General features: G+C 38.1%; 1 protein-coding gene across 1 annotated transcript in view; it reads right to left on the bottom strand.

Annotated features, from left to right (window-relative positions):
* Positions 1-24211, bottom strand: part of CHCHD3 (coiled-coil-helix-coiled-coil-helix domain containing 3) — a 278902-nt gene that overhangs the window by 31264 nt on the left and 223427 nt on the right. The window contains exon 6 of the mRNA XM_081285904.1: positions 19536-19606. Within this exon, the coding sequence (XP_081142030.1) occupies positions 19536-19606 (71 nt within the window). The remainder of the gene's footprint in view (positions 1-19535; positions 19607-24211) is intronic.

Below are 24211 nucleotides of genomic sequence, written 5' to 3' on the forward strand. Positions count from 1 at the left end.
ATGTCTAAGCCTGTTTTAAAGCTGGTTTGAGGGTGAGGTTGCATATTCACCTTTTTAAAAAGTATGTGTTTAAAAGAAAGTTTCATGACATTAATAGATTTTCTTCATGAACATTTTAGGAGCACCTTCCCCATATATTAACACACTTGCTCATTTGGCTTCATGTTTAATTGCACTCTCTCTCCAGAAAGCCTTTAATGACACCATCTCACATCCAGCCTTCATAATTTGGCTCCTCCAAATCAGAGAGCAGGGCTTCCCAGGCACCATCTTCCTGCCGTTGTGGGCCAAATGCGACTCTCCCCAGCTGCTGCTGGGCTTCCTCCTTCATGGTGGGGGCTTGCCTGCTCACTCTAAGCCACTCCACGAGGCAACGAGGGGCTGTTAGAAGCAACGTGCTCAGGTCAGGGCCATATTCTGCTCCTAGCAATAGCTGATCCATGCTTCTGTCCATTTCTTTCATTCTGCTGCTTGAGAGGCCACTGTCCCTCAAACCTTCACAGAGCATCTCCCCAGATAAAGATGCTGTCAGAATTTAATTCAATAAATGACACATAAAATCTTCCCTAAATTTTGGAATATTAAGATGGACGTAGGTTCATTTTATGACTACAATGTGGCTGCCCCCCAAACAGACACAAGCCAGAGACTCAAAGGACACCTCTGTCTGTACCTGGGAGCTGGTTTCTGTGCACATATGTGCTCATCGCTAGCTGCCCCTCCTCAGCCCCCACAGCTGCTAGCTCTAAAGAAAACACCGGAGGAGGCATCCTCTCGAAGGGCAGCTTTCCTCGGCTTCAGAAAGAGTTGAAAAGATGTACATAATTTTCCTGGGGTCATTGGTTTTTAAAATTTTTTTTTTTGGCATTTACGTAATGTATGTGTCCGTGGGATAAACAGACAGTCTTCCCCCACAACTACCTTTGCTTAAAGGAAAACACAGCTGCCGTTCTCTCATATTAAGATGCAAGTGTAGGAACTGGGGAGACCAAAGATTTCAAAGGGAAGGAAAGTTTTTACCGCATGAAAGACACTTCACTATACCAAAGTGCATTGAAACCAAAAAATGGAGGCAAAGTGACTATTCTCCTTGGGGACAAAAGTCCTACTGAGCAAGAAGCTATAGGTGCCATTTTCCAGAAGAGCCACCTGCTACTACTTGGAGCTTCTGCAGATATTCAGGAGCCAGAATTTCAGACTCCTTCCACCTTCAGGGTTTGCATAGCAGAATGAGCATGCACATGTGCCCAGAGGCAAAACCAAAAGGTAATTACTCAACCACTGTCACCCTGGGATAACTGAACTGCCAAGTCCACTATTTCATGATTCTCTCTTAGATGATGAGCAGCACACTGTTGGCTTCTGTTCAGAAAAACCCTTTGGAGAAAGGAAGTGAATCCCCCTCTCCTTTAGGAGAATATTGTGTTGCTCAGAGGGTCTGGCCCATCCAAACCATGGGATGTAAAAAGAAAGGAGAACTGACTTAATTAGAGTTCGTTATTATTTGCTATAGTTACAATGGCATCTAATAACACTGCTGCCAGCAGGGCTGCTTTATGTGATATCTTCTTCATGTGGCAACCTTTTCATAAATCAAAGCAAAAGCCAATACCAGACAGTTTCTTGTACAGCCTGCCTGACAATAAAAGTTAACACTGAACCTTAGCTGTTATCAATCTTCATAAACGTGTCCACAAAGTGGCAAGACCGTGCCACCTTACAGTGGGGCTGCTGCTAATGCATGCAAGGTAGTGACCCACCAGGCTAATGGGACTTGACAGTCAGTACACTTTTAATTGAGCCAGGGAAAGCAATGGCCTGGCCTCTTACCCTTTCCTTAAAGTATACAGGGGTTTTCTCCTCTCTACCTTGGTCCTATCAGTACCTCCATCAGGAAATGACTGTGATCCAGTTTAATACAGGCTCACATGGCAGACAAGAGAGATCTCATGAGGAAGTAGTTAATTAGTGACAAAGCTTCATCTAATATACAATATTCTATCATGGTTTGAATTTCGCTTCAGTCCTGATTACTCTATAGATACTGTGAAGAGGAAGGCCTGGCTTCTATTGAGCATGTGTTGGAGACGGACCCTGGAAATTAGCTAACATCCAACAAAAATCAAACCTGTATTAACTGCCTATAATGGAGATCATCCACAGCTAGATAAAGCAAGCCATTCGACTGGACACAGATAGGTCAACATAGCCACAGGCTCCTAATTTCCTGAATGAATTTATTTCAACATCTATTTCCCAAATGCAGCATATGTGCTAGTTTCTGGGGGAAATCTATAAAGAGAATTAAACCCCTGCTCTCATGAAGGTTTCCATTCAACCACAAATAAGATGTACACGCTATACCTGGATATAAGACCTTGCCAACAAGCTCTTCAGGCTCCCAAGAGTCTGTAATCCTTACTTAGCTTTTTGATAAGCTTCCTCTTCTGTACATTCCCAGCCATTTTAGGGCTCCTTCCAGATTAAAAATGTTCTGAGCGCCTAGGTTGAAAAGTATGGATATGAGTTCACCCCAGTGCAGTAAGTGGCAATCCTTCAAACACAAGCTTGGAGTCTGCTGCTGTTGCAAGGACAGCTTGGGTGCAGCTCCACCTTACAGGGCTTGCACCGGAGAAGGGAGATGAGCACAGGCAACCAAGACGTGAGCTAGGCTGCAAGAGGGGGCTTGAGTTACACAAACACACAGGGAGTAATTAAATTGGGGTGCTTTAGTAAGAGGTGCTGAAGACTTCATGGAGAAATTAACATATGAGACAGGCCCTGACAAATGGATGTGTTCACCAGGAGGAAAATGAGAAAGGTGTGCTGTGCTCTATGTGCAGGTGACAGGAGCAGCTGCTGAAGTCAGAAGGGGAAGGAGCATCATAAATGAACTCTGAGGTGCAGAAAGGAGGGTGTCAAAAGATGAGCCCGAGGAGGTGGCGAAGGTTATTTTCATATGTGCCTTAATATTGCAAGTTGAGGGTGTTCGTCCCAACTTCTATATTGTGATTTATTACATACTGTCAATTATTCAGCTTTGAAGCAGAAACTTATTTTGCTTTTAATCATATAGATCAGACTGATGGATGAGTATCTTGTGACTGCAAGACAAGCTGTTTTTTTAAAAAACAAAACTGTTATCATTCGCCACTACTTATCACCACAAACCGGGATTATCACAACACTGCAACCAAATAAAGAAATTTGAGTTCTGAGGCTGAGATAAGACTGTAGCCTTCACCCATAGCCTCCAATTGTTAAATGCTGTATTCACAAAAATAAAATTCACTGTCCTCTTTATAGTAATTGTTCTCTTTGCAAATAAGCTTATAAACTATAGTTAAAAAAAATAGTATATTGTTGGTTGTAGGTATTAGGACTCCATAGAAGATTTCATTTGGAAACAGGATCCCGCTAACTGCTAAATAAAAATGTCAAAAAGTTCTAAAGGGACTGACAGACGGGCAGGAAGCTCCTCCTTCCAAGGTGGAGGCAGGGGAGATGAAGCTATTCTCCCTGAGGCTTCTTCATTCCCTTTTCAAAGAAATCCAGCTCTCCCTGTGAGTAAGCCTTTTAAATCCAGAATGTGGTTTAAACGCCATGTACATTCCCATGTCCTCAAATGTACTTTTTTTGCTTCTTGCTTTTTCACTGTCTCCAATCTCCAGCCTTTCATTCTTAATTGTAAATAAACAGGAGCTAAGCAGGCTTTTAAAGACCAACCTAGACACTCACCCACAAGTGTCATTATTTCTGTGAAAAGGTATGGTCTAAGTGGCAAGCAACTGCCTTCAGAACAGATTTTAGGATGACTCTTGTTTGTTCAGTACAGACCAACATGTAACTGCTCATAAGTCACAAATAAATATGTATATATTCTAAAGGCATGACAAGGTATTAGATGAGAACTATATCATGAAACTAATAATAGTGGCATTTATCTGAGCACATCATTCCATATACATTTCTAACCAAATTAGGTAGTTCTTCTCATTCAGAGTAGTAGAATATAATTATTATTTTGAGCAGTGTTGCTAATTGTTGGTTAGTGATTTGACAGAAACATTTGTCTTTAAACACAAGCTTTTAGAGACATGGTATTTTCTCAATTGAAAATTTATCGTGTCCAGGGATTTATTCGTCAGGGAAATATATATTGGATTATACAATGGGGATCAATTTAAAAAAAACACAAAATTCACTCAATAAAAACTGATCTATACATTTGATTCTTATATTCTCCATCAGTAACATCATTTTACAGATGTAGAGGAGGGTGTGAGGCAGGAAGAGTAACTTGCTAGAGTAGATCTACTGTATTCAGGGAAAGACACCTATATACATTATGTCCAATACAATTTTTGCACATGTGGATATTTATCATTTTATTATAATTGTATTGACCTTATGGCATGGGAAATTAACACAAGTTCTAAGTTTTTAAAAAATCTGGAAAATGAGCATATTTTCTGGTGGCTGCTCTAGCAGAACCTGTAGCGTATTAAACATTCCCCTTTTCTTAAATCTATTTCCTAGGTCCTCTGTCATACAAAAGGGGAATTTTATGGCATGAAGTACAAATAGATGTATCATTAATAAGAATGGATCAGGCTTTCTCCAAAAGTTTAGCACTCAAATCTTTTAAAGATCCAGCCTTAATGCACTCTCTGGAGCAACAATCTTATTTTCTCTGCATCATCAAGTTCTGAGAACGCATTTTTCATTTGTCTTGTCGTCAGTTGGAAAAGGTGAAGATGTGTATACATTTTGGTTTTCAATTCTCCTATTAAATCAGTTCCTCAGCACTTCAGTTTCCAAATGTTCCAAAAGAGGTATGGATTGACATTTCTGCCAAAGGACAATTTTTTGCTCTGTAGTTTTTCCCAGAGTTAATGGAAAAACTTCTACCACTAATCTTTTCAATTCACCTCTGGGGAATTACAAACTAGCAGCAAAAACTGCAAAGGTTGTGCCAAAATGCAGTACTTTTAAATTACACAAGTCCAAAAGAGCCTAAAATTTTCACAAAACAGGCTTTCCTTTTTTTTTTTTTTTTTGGATAAATAAATAAATAAAGGCGTAGGGGGACGGATTTAGATTCCCAACATGATAAAACCTATAAGGTTAAATTACCAGGGCCCTGACAACTCTAACCCTACTAGATCCTTAAAAATTTGAGATGTATAGGGCTGGGTACCAACTAAATGCCTGAAATTTCACCTATTTATTTCACAACCCTTATAACAACCCTATGAACAGTTCCATATGCTTTTTCTACATCATCAAAAAGCAACTCAAGAAGTTAAGCAGCCTGACGCTACACAGCTAGAGGGACTGGTTGCAATTCCAAACCTATCCATGTTGTAGAGATAAAATGTTTACCAGTTTTTAAGGGCTTATGTACAAGTATGTGTCACTGTAGCTATTCCTGTTTGGTTTTTTTGTACATCAGGAAAAGAAAAATCATTTGAAATAACCTGAGTACCTGTCAGGATAGGAAGAAGACAATAAATTATGGTAGAACACGGATCAGTTTGTAGCTATTTAAAAGAATGGTTGGATTTGTAAGTATTGACCAGGGGAGATATTTCTATCATAAACATATGCAAAAATAAATATGGCATAAATTCATGGTTGTATAAAAATAAAACCTATGTTTAATAACATTTCTATTCATAGAGATAAACATGGAAGGATAAATATCAAACTACAATTTCATATGCTTTACTTTTAAGAAGTTGACTTGGAAAAGAAAAGGGGAAAAATTACATTTCCCTTATTGTAGGAAGAAAAAAATACTACCTTAATAATTCAAATAAAAATTCAATGATATTGACTAATTTTGTAGTCTTTTCTCTTCCTGGAAGCCTCTAGGAAGGCTATCAAAAGGCAAAAGTTGATCATAAAATTCAATGGGAAAGAGAGAATACTTAAAAAGGCTTGTTTAATAATGCATTAGCAATCTTCAAGAGGACTAGGAATAGAAATTCACCTAGAATAGGAGCTAAGTTTACATGTGACTATGTTCAGTCAGAGTCATAGACAGAAGATTGGACATACCCAGAGAAATGCAATCTGAAAGCCCTATAAGTTTGCCTCTAAAATGTTGTTTTAGTCAGCTTTTTCACTTCTATGACTAAAAGGACCCAACCAGAACAGAAGAGGAAAAGTTTATTTGAGGGCTCACAGTTTCAGTCTATAGACAGCTGGCTTTATTCCTCAGGCCTCCAAGTGAGGCAGAACAACACGGTGGAAGAATGTGGCAGAGGGAAGAGGCTCACATGATGATCAGAAAACTGAGAGAGATCTCCACTTGCCAGATATAAATATATACCCCAGTGCCCCATCTCCTCCAGTCACACCCTACTGGCCTTCGGCTCCCACTTAATTAATCCCATTAGGTGATTAATTCATTGATTGTTTTAAGGCTCTCATAACGCAATCATTTCTCCTCTGAAGCTTCTTGCATTGTCTCACACGTGAGCTTTTGGGGGACACCTCACATCCAAACCGTAACACATATTCTTTGCAAGAGGTAGAATTTGGTTTTATCTGAATACTTAGGGTACCATTCAAAGAGACTGTGGGAATATTCAAAAGGTTCACATATACCATTCCAAGGGTGCAAGAAGATGGGACTCCTCTTCTAAAGTCCAGGATTTCCCCAGACAGCATCCAATGAACCAAATCTTTCCTGAACTCTCTCCTCCCCAGATGTTCAGTTAAAACTACTGTTTCCTGGGTCTCATTCTCTCCAAGCCCTAAACTTTGCCAGGAGACAGTTAATATAGCAAGTGAATATGTGCTTATTTTTTAATGGATATTAATATGATAATATAATGTAATTAATGATTCAGACAATTATAATTATCATAATTAACATATAGATAAGATATGTGCACCTTATGTTATACTTGTAGATTTGTTAGAAGACTTCTAGAAACAATGAGCAACTCAAAGATGAGCATGATTTTAATGGTGAGAATTATAGGCAGGAAGGATACGGGAAAGAAAAAATATTCCCGAGTAGGCAGAACTTTGGGCTGAATCCTTATACCCTATATCAATGCTGCCTTTCAAAACTCCTTCAAAGTCTGAGTCCAGTCTCTCTTCATGGTCTCATTTTCCACTTGACCTCTTCTTATGTTTCTTCTGACCATTCCTAGCATTTGAATCCCTCTGCATGGAGACCCATTCTCCTCCTTAACCAGCTATGCCAGTCACTTCTACGTGCAACTCAGAGCACCCCTCCTCCTTCCTACAGTACTTTATTTGTACCTTCATGTTAGCACTTACCACAGTAATGTCACTTTTTGAAATCCTAATATATTAAAAAGCATCTGGGGTATATGAGGTATGGCACAACAATTTTTTTCCTGAATAAATGTAAAAGTTATAATTCTTGTGTCTGATTTTGACACGTCTATGGGAGAGCTGATGCTCTCAATGAGTATAGGATCTCTGAGGGTAGGGACTTGTATTTCTGCATTTTCAATTCTGACAGAATTTGAAGAACAATGACTAAGTTCTTCTAAGGAAAGTTGTCACAGTCATACCTTTTAAAAAATAAATAGATGGCATTGAGCTTTATACTGGGCCAAGAAGTCAAACAAATGGGGACAGGTTGTCGAATTCAATGATTGAAAAGAACTCCTAAGAGAGAGGAGTGATGAAATCAGTCTCCTGGCAAAAATGAAACGTCTCAAACTCAATTCTTTAGAAACTCCCTCCAACCCAACGCCGCACTATCAACCCCAAACCAGGAATGGCGTGCAAGGCAGCAAAACCTTTGCTTCCTGCTTCTCGTCCACTATCCCAGACGTCTGAAAGATACATTCCACACCCAGTCGTGTCATTTTCCCTTTCAATGTTTATTATATTGGAGAAACTCGATCATTAAAAGAAAAGAACTGGTTAATGATGAGTAGCACCCAATGAGCTGTAATGGAGGTGTTAGGAATGCAAATCAGCAAGGCCTGGTGCAGGAAGCAGCAGCATCTGGGCGTGCAGCTTGCAAAGTCATGAGACTGTGACGAGGCACTGGCACCTTCTTTGATCACTTCATCTTGTTCAAGAGCTCTGCTGGGGAAACCAAGGTGAGAGGCGCTGACCCCCTGCCCACAGCCTGCACAAGTGCAAACAATGGGAAAGGATCAGAGACTGGTCCCCTTCTCACTTTTCCTCCTAGCCAACACACCCCCTTTCCCAGAACTAATAGCTTCCTAGTTGGGGGCCCAGCAGAAAGCAGGCTGAGCAGGCTTCTACCATATGAAGTGTCATGTCTGAACATGTCGACAGTAATTGGCAATTCATTTTTCATCCTGAAAGCAGAAACAGGTGTATGCTACCTTCGAAATCCCAATCAGAAACCACACTGAATGCATCTCTCACGCAGACAGCTTTGTTGAGATCTATGCCAGTGGCAGGCTGGTGGACATCTGAGTCTCCATTAGATGGATCCATCTCACAAATAGGTATTTGTATTTGGGTAGTTGCAGAAACACACACACACACACACACACACACACACACACACACACACACACAAACAAACAAAAAAACGAGGAGCAAATCGCATGCTTAAAACAAAGAATCTCACCACACAACAGTAGACCTGGGTCTTTCTTGTATAAATACTGTAATTAGCAAATAACTGACTTCTTTGTGCTTGTGAGATCCCTACAATGCATGTTTAACATACTGAATAAGGAGGGGTTAGTCCTTGAAAAGGAGTATAAAGCAGATGTATCACTGCACAGTATTTCCTGCCAGCTTCATCCAGAAATGCTAGCTGAGGTGACTGGTGAAACAGGGCCAAGAGCAAGAACTTTCCTTAATGAGCACATCTATCAATTTTCAAGGGATGCAGTTGATTACAGCATTTAAACTTACATATGCACAAAAGGAATGAGGCAATTTAACTGTTGGCCACTGAATAAGAACACACATAAAATAACTTAAGGCAGCCATGTGAGCAAGTTGGGGATGGTTGAGGCTGCTTGGCGACACTTTAACATATGAACATGTGTGCTTTCATTTCAACATGTAGGGAAGGGCCAAGATGCAGGCTTTTACAAGTTTTCAAGCATTCTGCCAGGACTCAATAAATAGTATGAACAAACTGCTGCCTAAGATTATTATGTTAAAAACCTACCAAGAGCTACTTATTTACAAATACTGCTTTCAAAATCTCCTTATCAAAAACAACTTAACCAAACTTAACCAGGCCTACCTCCAAAGCTCTAGGCTAAACAGCAGGAGAATACAATAGGCAAATGGAATTTAGTAAAAGGAAAAAAGATTAATTCCTAACAAATAAAAGCAAGATGTATTCCTATTTCTATAGTAATGAAAAATAATGATTGAAGAGCCCAGACATTGAGATAAGGGATTCAAATTCTAATGAAAAAAATATGACTGTGGATAGAATTAGAAATCGTATGTTTAAGATTGTGATAAAACTGAAATATTTGATCTCGGGCAAAATACTGTTAGAAATTAGAAATTCCCAGTATTTTCTCTAATTAAAATTAATTAATAATTAAGGGCATTTAGAGTATAATTAATATACAACAAAATGCCCTGATCTTAGGTGTTCATATTGTATTAAAAGTCACGTATACTTGTGTAACTATCACTCAGAATGCTAAAGACTACTGACTAGTCTTTGCTAATGACTCCAAAAATTTATTTGTGTCCCTTTCCAATCAATTTCCCCTCTATCCTCACCAACCACTTTCAGATTTCTATATAAATGGAAACAGTCACACAGTACTGTTGTTAATTATCTTGTTGAAAATGAGGAAGAAATGATAGCATTTGAAATGGGCTCACCAAAGGAAGGGATAACATAACTCAATAGAGATGAGCCTACACAATATCCCAGAGATTATCTTGAGAGCTATCATTTTTATGGGTAGATGACTTCTTTGCTACAATTTTTAACCACGCTCAAGTCTTAAGCTGGTTACCTTTGTAAATTTGACACAAGGACAGAATTTAAAATCTACCTCTACAAGTCTTCCTGGACAATAATGTGGCAGGTCAGTCAGACAATAATTAACTCTAATTGCCCCCCCTGCAACTTCACTGCTTTCTATCTGTAGCTGAATGGCACTCAAAAAGCAAAATAATGTTTCCTTATCTTTTAAAGCATCAAAAGAAAAATGATAGAAATTATTTCCATCTGAAGTCTTGAAAAAGTAAATGAACTCTGGTTGGAATCAGCAAGAGGAAAAATTCAGTAGCTCCAGTCAGAAATAACTTTTGAGAACTATGAGCCGTGCAGTTAATTACTCAAATAAGGATCGATACATGAATTCCAAAATATCATGTACCCTAGAACTCAAAATGTTCTCATTTAATATATTATGATATAAGGAAAGAAACAAGTTATCATTTTGGCAGAATCTTCATTTATCTAACTAACAGGGTACAATTAATATTTCATATAACATGTAGGGCATGCTAGATTCTTAATGGATTGTATTGATTAAGAAAGAAAGTTCAATGCTAATATTCCTGTAGGGGAAAACAGAACAATTTGTTATCTCACAAAGAAGGAATCATAATCGTGAATTCAGGAGCTTAGGGCCATGAACCTGAGGAAGCAACAAGACTGGTTTTGATCCTTTACATGTAATACATAAAGAGACTACATTAAAGGAAAAGAAGACACCCAGAGCCACCCTGACAAATCCCAAATGCCAAGGCTGGGACAGGGAAGAGTATTCCAGGTCACAGATCTGTTATAAGATGCAGATAATCCACCTGGACCCTCACAGCACATTTGCCACTTGAGATATCTTCATACACTATATTGAAGGGATCAGAATGTTTCTACAGTGATCTTCCCCATCTTGGAACCAAGTGCAGATGTTCATGAGATGGCAGTAGTTTGCATTTGTCCTTTTTTTTTTTTTTTTTTTTTTTTGCAGAAAAAGACAATACTGTGTGGTCCTAGTTCACAGTTTTGCTCCTAACCTTTTTAGCTTTATATTGCAATCAGGTTTGCCATATTGCTCTACCCCATCCTGCAGGACACCACTGAATTGGTGGAATGCTGTGGGGAAGCAGTTGGAAAGTAAGAGAAATAATGCAGATGGAAGTCAAACTCTCAAGAGTTAATAACATTTCTTAGCATTTACTTCTATTACCTTAGAAAAGAGTATGTAAATTAAGTATAGAGATGCGACCTAAAAAATAAAAAGAAGCTATTCAACTAGACAGAACTTACTGAAAGAGTTCCAATCTTGGAAGGGGAGAAAAAGCACCAATCATCTAAGGTTTCATTACAACTGTAAGAAGTTCTAAATGTTTAACATAAGAAACATTGTCAAATATTGGTGCGTTCCAAAACAGGCCCCACTGTACTTGGAACTAATATGGTGCTGGGGGAACCATCCAACCAACCAACCAACCAATCAATAACCATTCAACCAACTGACCAATCAACCAACCACCCACCTCACCAACAACTATCTAACCAATCAACCAAGCAATTAACAATCAACCAACCAAATAACCAAATTCATAGCTTGAGAACTGACTTTATAGAAGCCTGATGAGATTCAGAAGAAACCATTTAAAACACACCTCGAGGTTGCCACTGTCTTAGAGTTGAATAAAACAACTTATGACCACCTTTTTAGATAAGGATCATTGAAAACTTTCTGTTGGTAACTCTTAAACCTTTTCATTTTACATGCCCTAAAGAGGAAACATATATATTATGATGGAAGATACAATAAATAACCTGCTGGAATTGGTTGTCCTATATAACCAAATCTATGTTTCAGTCTAATGTACATTCGTTATTATTAGTTTCATATAAAAATTACAAATATCTTTCTTCAATTTCAGAATTAAAATCCTCCTCCATGGTCCAGAGGGCATGAATTATTATGGAGGTCAACTGGTAACCTGATGTTTAGGAAACAAAAAACAACAAACAATCTGAATTTCTCAAAAGGCCACTGTAACCAAGAAGCTCATGCACAAAGGTACAGGTCTATTTACTTTATCTAGAATTTTGCCCCTTCACTTACTCTCTAACTGAATAATCAAGATGTTACTTGGCTCCAAGGACCATAGGGAATAAAATGTCACCATTGCAGCTGCTATATTTCCTGCTCACAGCCCTTCAAATTAAAAAAGGGGGAAGAAAGGCCCAATACAAATGCAGAATTTAATTAGTTAGTAAAAGCCCAAATCCTTGCCTCAAGCCCTGTTCTTCCCGTAATATCGCATTCTTTTCTTCTTGTGTAAACTTTTCATTATGAAGGAGACATCTTTATAATACAATAACTCTAGTTATAATGTAACTGCTGGTAACATAACTCCTGCATTAGAAAAGGCAGCATGTTCAAGTAATGTTGTTTTAATATAATTTGTGTTCAGCAGAAACCAAGTCAACTTGGTCATTTAGAATTTGATCAATGTGAATTAGTGTCTTACTGAGATAAACCATTTGATCATTTCAAAACTGATCAATGAGAATCAGAGATAAAACATTTATCATGTATATTTGGTATATTAGATCCATTCACGCCACACTACGGTAGGTTATAAGTAGACATCAATAAGTGTTAGAGATGATGTGCAGGCTACCTGTCAGCTGCAGATATAAATACGCATCCAACAGTATATAATGCTAATCCTTTTGATAAGGCAAGTTATTCAATAAGACAGCTGGCATCATGAAAAACCACAAAAGCTCAACTTCAGAAAAACTAGATAGAGCAGCACAGAGCAACTGACTAGCTCAAACTTCTGAAAAAAACTTTTAATTAAAAGTTTAGGCAGAAAGGTAAGTAACATAAATTTACCTGACTGAACTTCTAGAAGAGACTTAGACTATTAATCAGAGTAAACTTTGTACCTGCAGTCCAATTAGTTCTATTAATCTAATATTTCCAAATTGAAGTCACATTGACATTTGGGCACGCTGGCTTATGCATCTAACAGAATTATAAATTTGCCAGTCAAAACCTTATTTAATTATTTTACAGCCAATTAAGCAGGATCTTTAAGCACTGTTGCTTACAACTGTCCAAGATCCACACTTTAATTATAGTGAACAGGAGAAACACCTGCTGATACTCTTGGTATGTCATCCTCAGGTTCACAAATTCATTCATGGTGCACACCTATTATAATCCAACACCAAAAAAGGAAATTAAACAGTAAAGTGCCCCCCGGGGGAAAAAAAAGAACAGGGACATTTGAAAGTTAAAGGGCTTTTACACAGAAAAAAAGAAAGGACTTTGAACACATAGTAATGCAATACTTAAAAAGTCCATTTCTTCTGTACACAGCATTCCCTAAGTCCTCTCTAGTCACCCGCACCGCACCTACAGGGCGACTGATCTTTAAATACTTTCTACGGATAACCCAAGTGTCTTCCCATGAGCCTACATTTATGTCAGGTTCCTACAACTTCCATCAAGGACAAAAGTGAAAATTCGACACACCGTGGACCATTACCCGCATTCATGTACAGTTTCATAAAATCATACATCTTTACAAGTACTTCATCTTTCAAAGAAACTGAAGCCAAGTTGGAAAGTTCAATAACCAATGAAAGCAACTCAAAAATATTTCCAGAGATCTGTCACTTTCCATACATATTTTTTTTTCTTTTATGGAAGGTAGAAATCGGTCACTTGATTACCTAAATGACAGCATGGGAATGAAATATCAACTGTTGCTAAAACGCTTTCCTCATGTTTGATATTATATTGTCTTTACAACGTTTATATTGCCTTTAAAGAAGTTTGTCTCTTTGATACTTGCTTTTCACTTGCTGGATATTTGCTTTCATAGTTTAAAGACAAGCAGCCTGTGCATGAACACTGGTAATATTTCCTTTCTATACATGTTGTTCCAATCCTCCCAGAGTCAACTGTGATGCTGACAGGAAACAGGGCCCCACAGCACTGTGACGACTTTGCTGCCACACACCTCTTATGAGCAATACTGTCACGAGTGCTTTATGTACTCGTAATCCTGGCTGCAGTGTGGACTCCCTAAGGGTCCAGACTCCTTCTAATGTTCCATTTGCAGGTTTAATAGCATCTAGATTTTGTATGGAAACAAATACAGAAATTTCTCCTATGGCACCTAGTTTTATAACTTGAGTTGACATAATAATAAAACCTAACATTTACTTTGTGCCAGATCTGTGCTACGAACTCTAAATAGCTTCTTTTTTTTTTTTTTTTTTTCCCTTTGTGGTGCTGGGGATTGAACTCAGGGCCTCAAGCAGGCTAGCCAAGCACTCTACCACTAAGCTACATCCCCAGCCCCAGGGAACATGATTTAATGTAATATTTTAATTAATTACCTATAAAGCAAAATAGAAAGATTAATAGAGAGCATAGTTTTCATTCAACTGAACTATAACATGGCACAATAACACATAACTAGGAACCAGCACTGCAAGGTGTTCTGTTTATTGATAATGACAAAAGGGTGATAAATGTGATACAAAGTGTTGATAATGATTGTTTTAGTTAGATTAGAAAAAGAATACGTATTTCTTCAGATTGAAAATTGGATGTAAAAATGTGCTGAATTTGTCAGTGCTTTACATTTTATAGCTAAAATCTCAAAGCTATTATGGGGAAAAGTTCCTGTAGAAAAATAAAAAGTACAAACTCTAATTTCAAGTCCTTTCATTCTCACTAAAATATTGATAAATGATATTTTGATAATTTAATATTAATTAGGGCTATAACTACTCCATCATAGTACAACTCTGGGGTTTTAAAAAGATTTTCATTTAAAAAGTCTGTCTTCCTCTTGTTTTTTCTATGATGAACAGTAAGTTCATGTTAGTAAGACCCTGCTTGCTTTCTCCATAGATGAATATTCAGAATACAGCAGGGGACATGTCACATAGGTGCTTCTATCAATAAATGATGTGTGGATGAAGTAGGGAAAAAACTCATTAACTTTAAAGTGCTTAAATGGTCTAATACTACCAAAACTATAAACCGAGGAACTGAAGTCTGAGTAAATATTTTAAGTACCCTTAAAGGAATTTGTTATCCCATGTATGTATGATATATCAAAGTATATAAGTGCATTCTACTGTCATGTATAACTAATTAAAACAAATAAAAAATAAAAAAATAAAATGTTTCTGAAATTAAAAAAAAAAAAAAAAAGAATTTGTTAGCTATCCTGGTAGGATGCACCAATGTGACTGGTGTTAGTCCTGTGTAATCGCAAATATTCTTGGTTTTCTTTCCCTTTATGGTGATTTTGGGTGACCCCCTACAGCTGTATATTAGTGCCCTTGAAACTGCAATTTTAAAAGCTTCCATCTCCTGAAGCCAAAGATGCACCCCAATGAATCCTATTTTCCATCAGATAAAATTAACTACATCCTCTTCAAAATGTCTCAGAGCTTGCTGCCGAAGAGCGACTGTGAGTGCAATTCAAGGAGGTCAGAGATCTTCAAGGTGAAGCTACAGGTAGTAAGCTGGTTGTGCAGATGGGAGACAGGGAAATATACTGACACACCTCGGACCATTACTTCATTCATGTACACTCTTGGCCGAGCAAGACAGTTCCGTTACACGATAGAAATACTATAGTATCCTGCCTTACGTAAGACTAAGGGTTGTGATTATCTGAGACAGCCAAATTTCTAAGAAGAAACAAAGTTCTACTGAAAGATCTTTGACTTCATAGATGGCAAGCATCTTACAGCCAATGTGCCATCACTTCACAGATGTGAAGCTAACATGTTCACTGCAAATCAAAATATGACTTTCTACAAAGCTCAGGCTAGCAGGCAGAAGTTGGGGGTTGCAGGGAAGGATATTAGTACAAAGAAAGTGCTTTCTAAAACACTGGCTCTTTTTTTTTTTTTTTTTTCAGTGCTAAGGATAGAACCCAGGATCTCATGCAAGGGCTAAGCAAGTGCTCTACCACTGAGCTACATCACCAGGCCAAAACACTAGCTCTTGACAGTCCCTCAGTGTGTGAAAACTGGGTTGCCATTTGTACTGGGGTTAGCCAGACAGCAGTGTGAGAGCGCAGTCCTCAAGACTGCCTTCACTTCTGATACCAACAGCAAGCTTAGAAGGGTTCACAGATCACCCTAAGGTTCAATAATTTGCTAAAATTCATATGTCTCATAGAAAACTATTAACTTACAGTTATGGATTCAGGGGAATAATACAGGAAATTAGCAAAGATTGTCTGGAATATGCAAAACTTCCATTGTCCCCAGGACCTTGTACCAGTGTGTGAAAATATGCACGGAGTACTGTCAGCCAGGGTAGCTCACCTATACAGAATTGTATTGGGGCCTCATTATTGACTGATCAATTGCCCGCATGATTCAGTCTTCAGCACTCCCACTCTCCAACACATTGGCTAAGGGGCCCACCATGAGCAACAACTTCTATCGCTAGGGAAATTCCAAAGGTCACCTTGTGGGAACCTGGTAGAAAACCCAGACTTCTTTTTGGTAAGGCCAAATCCCTACTACCCAGTTTAGCCAGATCAAAACAGCAACTTAGAAAGAATATTATCTGGGGCTGCGGATGTAGCTCAATGGTAAGCTTGCCTAGCATTTGTGAGGCACTGGGTTCGATCCTCAGCACCACATAAAAATAAATAAGATAAAGATATAAAAAATACAATAGCGTTAAAAAAGAATATTATCTTTAAAAGATAAGAAAGAATGATGCTATTGAGGTTTTGTTTAAGATCAAGTCTAATCTATAGGCCCACATTTGTCTCGTAAAAGATAAGCCACAGGAGTATATACTTTGGTGTTCCCTGTGACTTCTCGTTCTCTAGTAGTCTAGCCCAGGCTGAATGACATGGCAGCTGGTCAGGGCTTCAAGAAAGATCTTTCTCATCTAAAACCAAACTTATTTCTCTCTGTAAAATCCACTTTCCACTAAATTTTCCAACCAGCTAAGCTCTTATTTTTTTGTTCTTTCGCCTCTTCTACGCAGACACTATGGATTGAATTGTGTCTTTCCTTCCAGTTCATATGCTTATGCCCGGTACCTCAAAATGTGACTATTTGAAGAGTCTTTAAAGAATTAATGTAAGTTAAAATGAGCTCATAAGGGTGGACTGTAGTCCACTCTTATCCTTCTGAAAAAAATAAAAAGAACAGAACATAGACATTCATAGAGGGAAGCTACACAGGGAAAAGAGAGCCATCGACAAGCTCTGCAGAGAGGACTCAGAAAAAATCCAACCTTGCCAACACTTAGATCTCAGACCTCTAGCCTCCAGACTTGGGAGAAAACAAATGTGTTACTGAAGTTACCCAGTTGAGGTACTCTGCAACCTGGCAGGCTAATGTACCAATCAAGCTCTAATTCACATCCGTGGAAGTCAGATTTTTATTGCTGTGACCAAAATGCCTGACATGAAACTACCTGAAAGGAGGAAGGATTTATTTTGGCTCATGGTCTCCGAGGTTTCAGTCCATCGCTTTGGGCCTAAGGTGAGGCAGAATGTCATGGAGGAAGGGCACAGTGGAAGAAAGTTGCTCAGTTCATGGCAGCTGGGAAGCAAGAAAGAGGGGAGCAAGGAAAAAACATCGTCCCCAAGGGCACACCCGCAGGGCCTACTCCTCCAGCCACACTCTACCTCCCTACCTTCTCACCACCTCCTGGTAGTCGCTGTAAATTATGAATCCATCAGATAGATGAATCCACTGATTCGTCAAAGCCCTCATGATCCAATCATTTTCTAAAAGCCCCGCGTCTGAACATTGGTGCACTTGGACCAAGTCTTCAACACACGACCTTTGGGGGACATTTGAGATTCAAACCATAGGGTGTCCAATCTTTCAATGACTGCTGCTGCTGCACCAGCTCTCTTCTCTTCCACTGGCAGAGCCCTCCCACGTGGCACTCCTGGCTCTCATTTCTCCAGCCAAACTCACCTCCAGGGTCAGACTACCCTGCCTACAGGAACACAGACATCAGGGCATTCACCAAGCAAACGCTTTCCAGTACTTTCTGCTAAAAGAAGACCAAATTCCTAGCCCAGCAGCTAATGAATGACCCTAGTGACCTCGCCAGCTGTATCTTGACTGATCTCTCAGAGTCACACCATTGATCTTCACTAAAGTTGTCACCTACCACCTATAGAGCGTGATTTTCCTCCTGAATCTCTTTCCTTTCCACCTACTCAATACTTTTTTTCAAGCCTCACCAAATACCATCTTCTTTATGAAGACTTCATAGATCATTGTAGTTAGAATCGATCTCTGATTTATCTCAAATTTTAGTTATTTTCATAGTTATGATCTTATAATGAAGAAATACACAGGGTGAAAAGTCAAAGGTTCTCATAGCACACAGTTTAAAAGATATTACAAAATTTAAAAATTATATTGAATATGTTTTCTTTCTTTCTTTTGGTAGTAGTGCTGGGGATTAAATCTAGGGCTTCATTCATGCTGGGCAAGTGATCTACCACTCAGCTATACCCCCACTTCTAGAAACCTTTTAATATCAAATCTATACCCAATTCTATATCCAAATTCTTAAGATCTCACATTAACCTTTAAGGGTGGTATTTGTGATGCAATCTTCTCCCTATTACTGCTAAAAGAGATAATTTACTAAGGAAGACTAAAGATTTTTATCTGTTTAAATATACCTCAAAGCATCTTTTAAAAGCAAATCTAGTTTTAATCAACATTAAAGTAACACTAATATCCATTACCACAGAAATTGTACTGTTGCAGAATCTAATAACTCCACCTTAGGGTTTAATCATTTTATCAAATACTTATAAACATGTGCAAGGAAGGAGGTCAGAGCCCAATGCAATCTTTCAACTAAACCTGTCACAACACCTTTTTTGCTTCACTAATTTGCACATGTGCTACTAACAGGTTATACAATGGAGTCATTTATACACTTAGGATAATCTGAATGATGTCTTCTTACCTACTGTGAGAACTGGCAGTAAAGAGAACATATAAGGCTATGGGTCATGGACACTTTGATCCATCAATTACAGAACATTCATTTAGACATCCCAAGGATTAATAGAGGTAGCAATTTAATATCACCTTCATAATCAAGGGCAAGGTAAAATCTATGATTTAAATGCTTTCAAGGTACATGTAAAGAAATAAAAATAGTTTAAATATGAGAAAGGCATATATCCAAATTTGGACATGCCTATCATTTTACTACACAAAAACGAATGGCTTCCATTAATAGAGGTAGCAATTTAACATCAATTTAAGGCATTCTACCTTAAATATTATTCCCAATGAAAATTGTATTACCATTGCTTTTGATTTCCCCTTAGTTTATAGAATGGATGGAGGTGTAACAAGCTTTCATCAAGTGCCCTTCAGTTGTACCTGAATTCAAGAACAGCAGATAACATGACCCATCTTGCACACCCCCAGACACTTTTGAGTATTCCAGAGTGCTACCTAACAAACTATCTTCTGTTCAAACAGCAATGAAATTATTCTTTCATCCTGTTAAGAATAGTAAATGATCATAGGAGGATTAAAAACTTACTTGAACTTCGCTTCTACCTCTTCAGCAGCCTTCTGATATTGCTCAGTGGTGACTTTGTAGAACTCTGAGCTCTGTGGACAAAGATGGATAATAGAGTGTTCATTACCCAGGAGGACAAAATGTGTGAAAGACTTACAATTTCCCAAAACAAAAACAAATCATAAAACCTGATTTCAGCTGCTGAAGTATGGAAGGATTTCTTGTACTAAGTTGCATGGATACTTTTAGAAATGCATGGAAGGCTATTTGTTTAAATAACATACTGGTTGATACATAGATTTCAATTACAGAACCAAATTTCATAGTTATAATTTGTCATTATTTAATCTCCATAAGAAAATTCCTAGCATATTTTTGAAAGACTACTTAGATCTGTCATATTTGGAATCTACCATGGCAAGATCAAAGGACGTTTGAGATGAAATTTGCCTATTATTCCATCAGAGTTCCAACTAGGATGTTAGAGGATTATTTCTTTTACACAACATTTTGGCCTCATAGTGAATTCTTTATGAATAAATTTTTATTTTCAATCACCTCCATATGACCAAAAGAGCATCGACATTCAGAACCATCATTAGGAATGAGAGGGCAGACTTAGGTAACATTAATTTAAAAAATGTTTCCTCTTATATGAACATGTAAGCAACACAAACCAAATTGCAATGGTAAAATAATGCCTTTCCTAGGGCAGCTGACTAGCTACTTTGAAACCAATCTTAGAGGGTGGCCTAAATGACCCCACCAGCCCTCAGACTCAATGAAATATCCTGCCAAATACACGGCAGTGCTAAAGAACACAGTACAATACAGTGGTCTATTGTGTGCCTCATTCCTTAATCACTCAGGTTTCACATGCATGGCTTGGGGTAGATTATTTTTTAATAAATCATTGTTGGTTGGTGAGAAAATGAAAATGAAATCCACTTCACACCAGCGACCCCTTTGCATTTAACAATCTGGGTTGTCCAATGACAGTCACATCCAGGTTTCTAGGATGTAGATAAAATCAATAGGTATGTGATTAGACAGCAGATGCAGGGTGGCTGGAGCCATAGACAGGTCACCATTTGAGATGATGAATGGCTTTCTATCAACCTACAGTCCCCTACGATGCTAACATTTACTATAATCTTATTTGGGTTACGATTTATCTTTCTTGCACCTAATCAATAAAGATGAACAGAACAGTTGTAAGGATCGATTGTAATTTTTTATCATTTTCAAGCACAAAGGTGCATTTCTGACATGAAGACAATATTCGAAGTATACTGCTTCTGCATTTTTAAAAATTGCAATTTGAGTGATCAACTGCACCAGTCTATATGCTGAGAGGTTTTAATTCATCTGTTGGTCTAAAGCTATCAAAAAGTCATTTGTCTTCTCAGATATTTTAACTTCAGGTTATGTCACATTTTCCCATCTGTTTCACTTATTAGGTTTTTTTCCTTTAAAATACACACCAGTCATGACATGTTCTTTTGCAATGTTTGATTTAAGCTTTCTTTTGAACTTTTTTTTTTTTTTTTAACAATGAGGGCAGCAAAAAAAGGCAGTTACTAATCTATCACTAACAATGACAAGGAACTCCCAAATTACTATGATTAACTGTCAAGTGGGCATTATGTTACTGAATTATCTATTAAAATGCTGACAAAGCAATAACATCTTGATTAATACTTTCACTTATTTTAAGAAACTATAACATCTGGACAGAATGGGGTTGAAAGATCTGGTTTCTGGTTCTTTTCTGTGACCTTGAGTAGGTCTTTTTCCCCCAATCCCCACCTCACTTCCTTTCCAGGGTTCTTAGCCTGTAAATATGGATGGTAATATTAGCCCTGCTTAACTCTATCCAAACTGTTGTAGAAATCAAATAAGATAAACAAGAAAGCTGTGAAATCTGTTAACTGTTTTTGCAGAGTACGATCAACATCCAAATAAAATAATTTTACAAGAAAATAACTAATTTGGGTAATTCCACTCTGGGTACAAATTCTAACTGACCAAAAAGTAAATATGACATTTCTAACAAGAATGATGCACAGAGTAAGGGTTTGCCATAATAAGGTGAGCTCTCCTCTCGTTCCATTATGCCAAATGCAGGTAACATTATTACTGAATGTGTCAAAATTTCCCCTAGGATGTTAAAACACAAAAGACCAGTACACCCATAGCCTGCAAACTTAGCATATAATCTCAAATTAAAGTTTTAGACTTTATTTAGGCTCCATTTTTCAACCTCAGTGACCAGTTTCCCATGCTGCATAAATGTTCCTCACAATGAGACTTCCTCAGGAGGCAGCACCATATGAATAAAATACTAAGGGAATAAACAGAAACATACTCAAGACACGTAGGCGGACAGTGTCTGATCCACTCAAATAATTTCTTATTCATTCAACATTAGGTCCTTATTATCCAAATAACATCCATTTTGGGAAATTAAACCCTGAACAAGTTTTTCCATCTTCTATGAGAGGAAAGAAAAACAATCATAATGAAAGGCCATGGGGGCCAAGTTAAAAATTACAGATGGTGTTTTTCAAGTTCAGAAAGAACAGAGATCTCCTTTGGCCTCAGAAAACACTTTATAAGCACCACCTATTCAAAATGAAAAGACCCCAACATAGCTGCCAATGGGAGAATGGATAAATTTGCACAGTGGAAATTTGTAGAGAAAAGGAATCAAATATATGTGTGTGTGTGTATATGGATATTTTATACACATACATATAAGTATATACACACACACACAGGGTGAGTTGAAGAAATATGGTAGGATGCAATCTATGTCAAGTTTAGAAAAGTGCAAAATAAAACACAAGGATACTAATGACAAATTTCACTGGTTATCTCCAAGTTATATGTAGTGGTAGAAGGGGACCAGAGGGCAGACTGCTATGAAGGAAACACAGGGGAGGTTTCACTACAGCATTGTAACATCCCCTAAAATAAGGTATTAGTGCAGCTATTTGTCACACTGGTTTTAAACATTTCATAATACATAATTTGTCTTACCCCACCCCTGCCAGCCACAAAGGAGCTAATAACAGCAGCAAATGATTGGCTGGACTACGATATAAAAAGCTGGAAGAAGATAGATGCTGAAGACGTTGGCAGTGCAGAGATTTTATATGTTCTTGAAAAGTAAGACACTGGGTGCACATGAAGAAACAAATGTATTTTTTTCCAGCTTTTCATTGTGAAATAATTTTAGACTTACAGAAAAGGGGCAAGAAATAGTAGCGGGTCCCTACGTATCATTCAGCTTTCCCTCATGCCAACATCTCAGTCATGCTACAATGACCTAGAGTGATAACAATGATACATACTTGAACTAGTAGTTGTAGTATCTGGTATTCACTAAACCACAGACTCCGGAGTTTTCCATTAGTGCTCCTCTTCTATTCTGGGATCTAATCCTGGATCCTGGTTAGCATGGAGTTGTCTTGGCTGCTCAGTCTCCTCTAACCTGTGGCAGTTCTCAGTCTTTTCTTATCTTGGCACTTCTGAAGAATACGGGTCTGGTTATTTTGTAGAATATTTTGCAATTTAGGCTTGTTTGAGGTTTCCTCATGGTTCGGCCGAGTTCATGCATAGTAGGGAAGAATATCACAGAAGGAATGTGCCCTTCAGGGGCTCCATGATGTCGACAGATCTTTTTACTGATGATGACCTTAATCACTTGATTATGGTGGTGTCTACAGGGTTTTTCCACAGCAAAGTTACAATTTTTCCTTTGATATCTTGTAGGAGATACTTTGAGATGTGCAAATATCCTGTGGCTCCTCAAAGTTTTGTCCATCACTTTTCTGTACCCACCAGTAAGTCCTGCCTGCAACCATAATGATCCCGTAATGTTCTGATGGTGCATATTCTTTTGTGGTGCTGGGGATGGAACCCAGGGCCTTACGTATGCTAGACAAGCACTCTACCACTGAGCCACATCCCCAGCCTGTGCACTTATTTTTAAGTAACATCACTGCATACCTTATTGATATATAATGACAATCTTCATTTACTTTTGTACTTGATAATGAAAGCTTAATATAAAGCTACATAGCTTTCATTATCAAGTAAGTCTTTAGAAATAAAATTTTCCAAGAGTGGGTAGCCGTCTAATGACCCCCACAGTGTGATTATAAATTATGGAATGGGAGATAAAGGGGGCCCAACTCTTGCCCTACTGTATTGTGAAGCTTTGGGTAAAGGCCTATGCCCCAACTGCGTAAGGGGTACTTTTGGACCTTACCAAACTGCAGTCCTGGGTAACACCCTCAATCTCTGGGGCCAAGAAGTTGCATTTTTAAATAGATGATTCTCAATACCCACTAAATCTGACAACTAATGGGCTTTCAGAACAATGAAAGAAGAATGTACTATTTAACTTGCCATTCATAGTGAAAAATAATCGGTGTTCCTGAAGAATGATGGCAAACATCACTTTCCATAATTAAATATAGCTATCATCTTTACAAAGTTGTTCCAAATTAGTGATTCTGCCAGCATTGTCTGCAAACCACTAGTGGACCCCAAACTGCTCCAAGAACTCTGGCTTCACAAATTGCCTAGCAACGCTGCAATGTTGCTACCCTGAATGGAGAGGAAGGAGAAGTATAATAATTTTCAGAAAGGTTGCTTTTGTTATCTCTGTTGTCTTGAGTTGGTAACAG

The sequence above is a fragment of the Spermophilus citellus genome, assembly GCF_964194105.1.
Source record: "Spermophilus citellus genome assembly, chromosome: 3".
NCBI classification, from domain to species: Eukaryota; Metazoa; Chordata; class Mammalia; order Rodentia; family Sciuridae; genus Spermophilus; species Spermophilus citellus.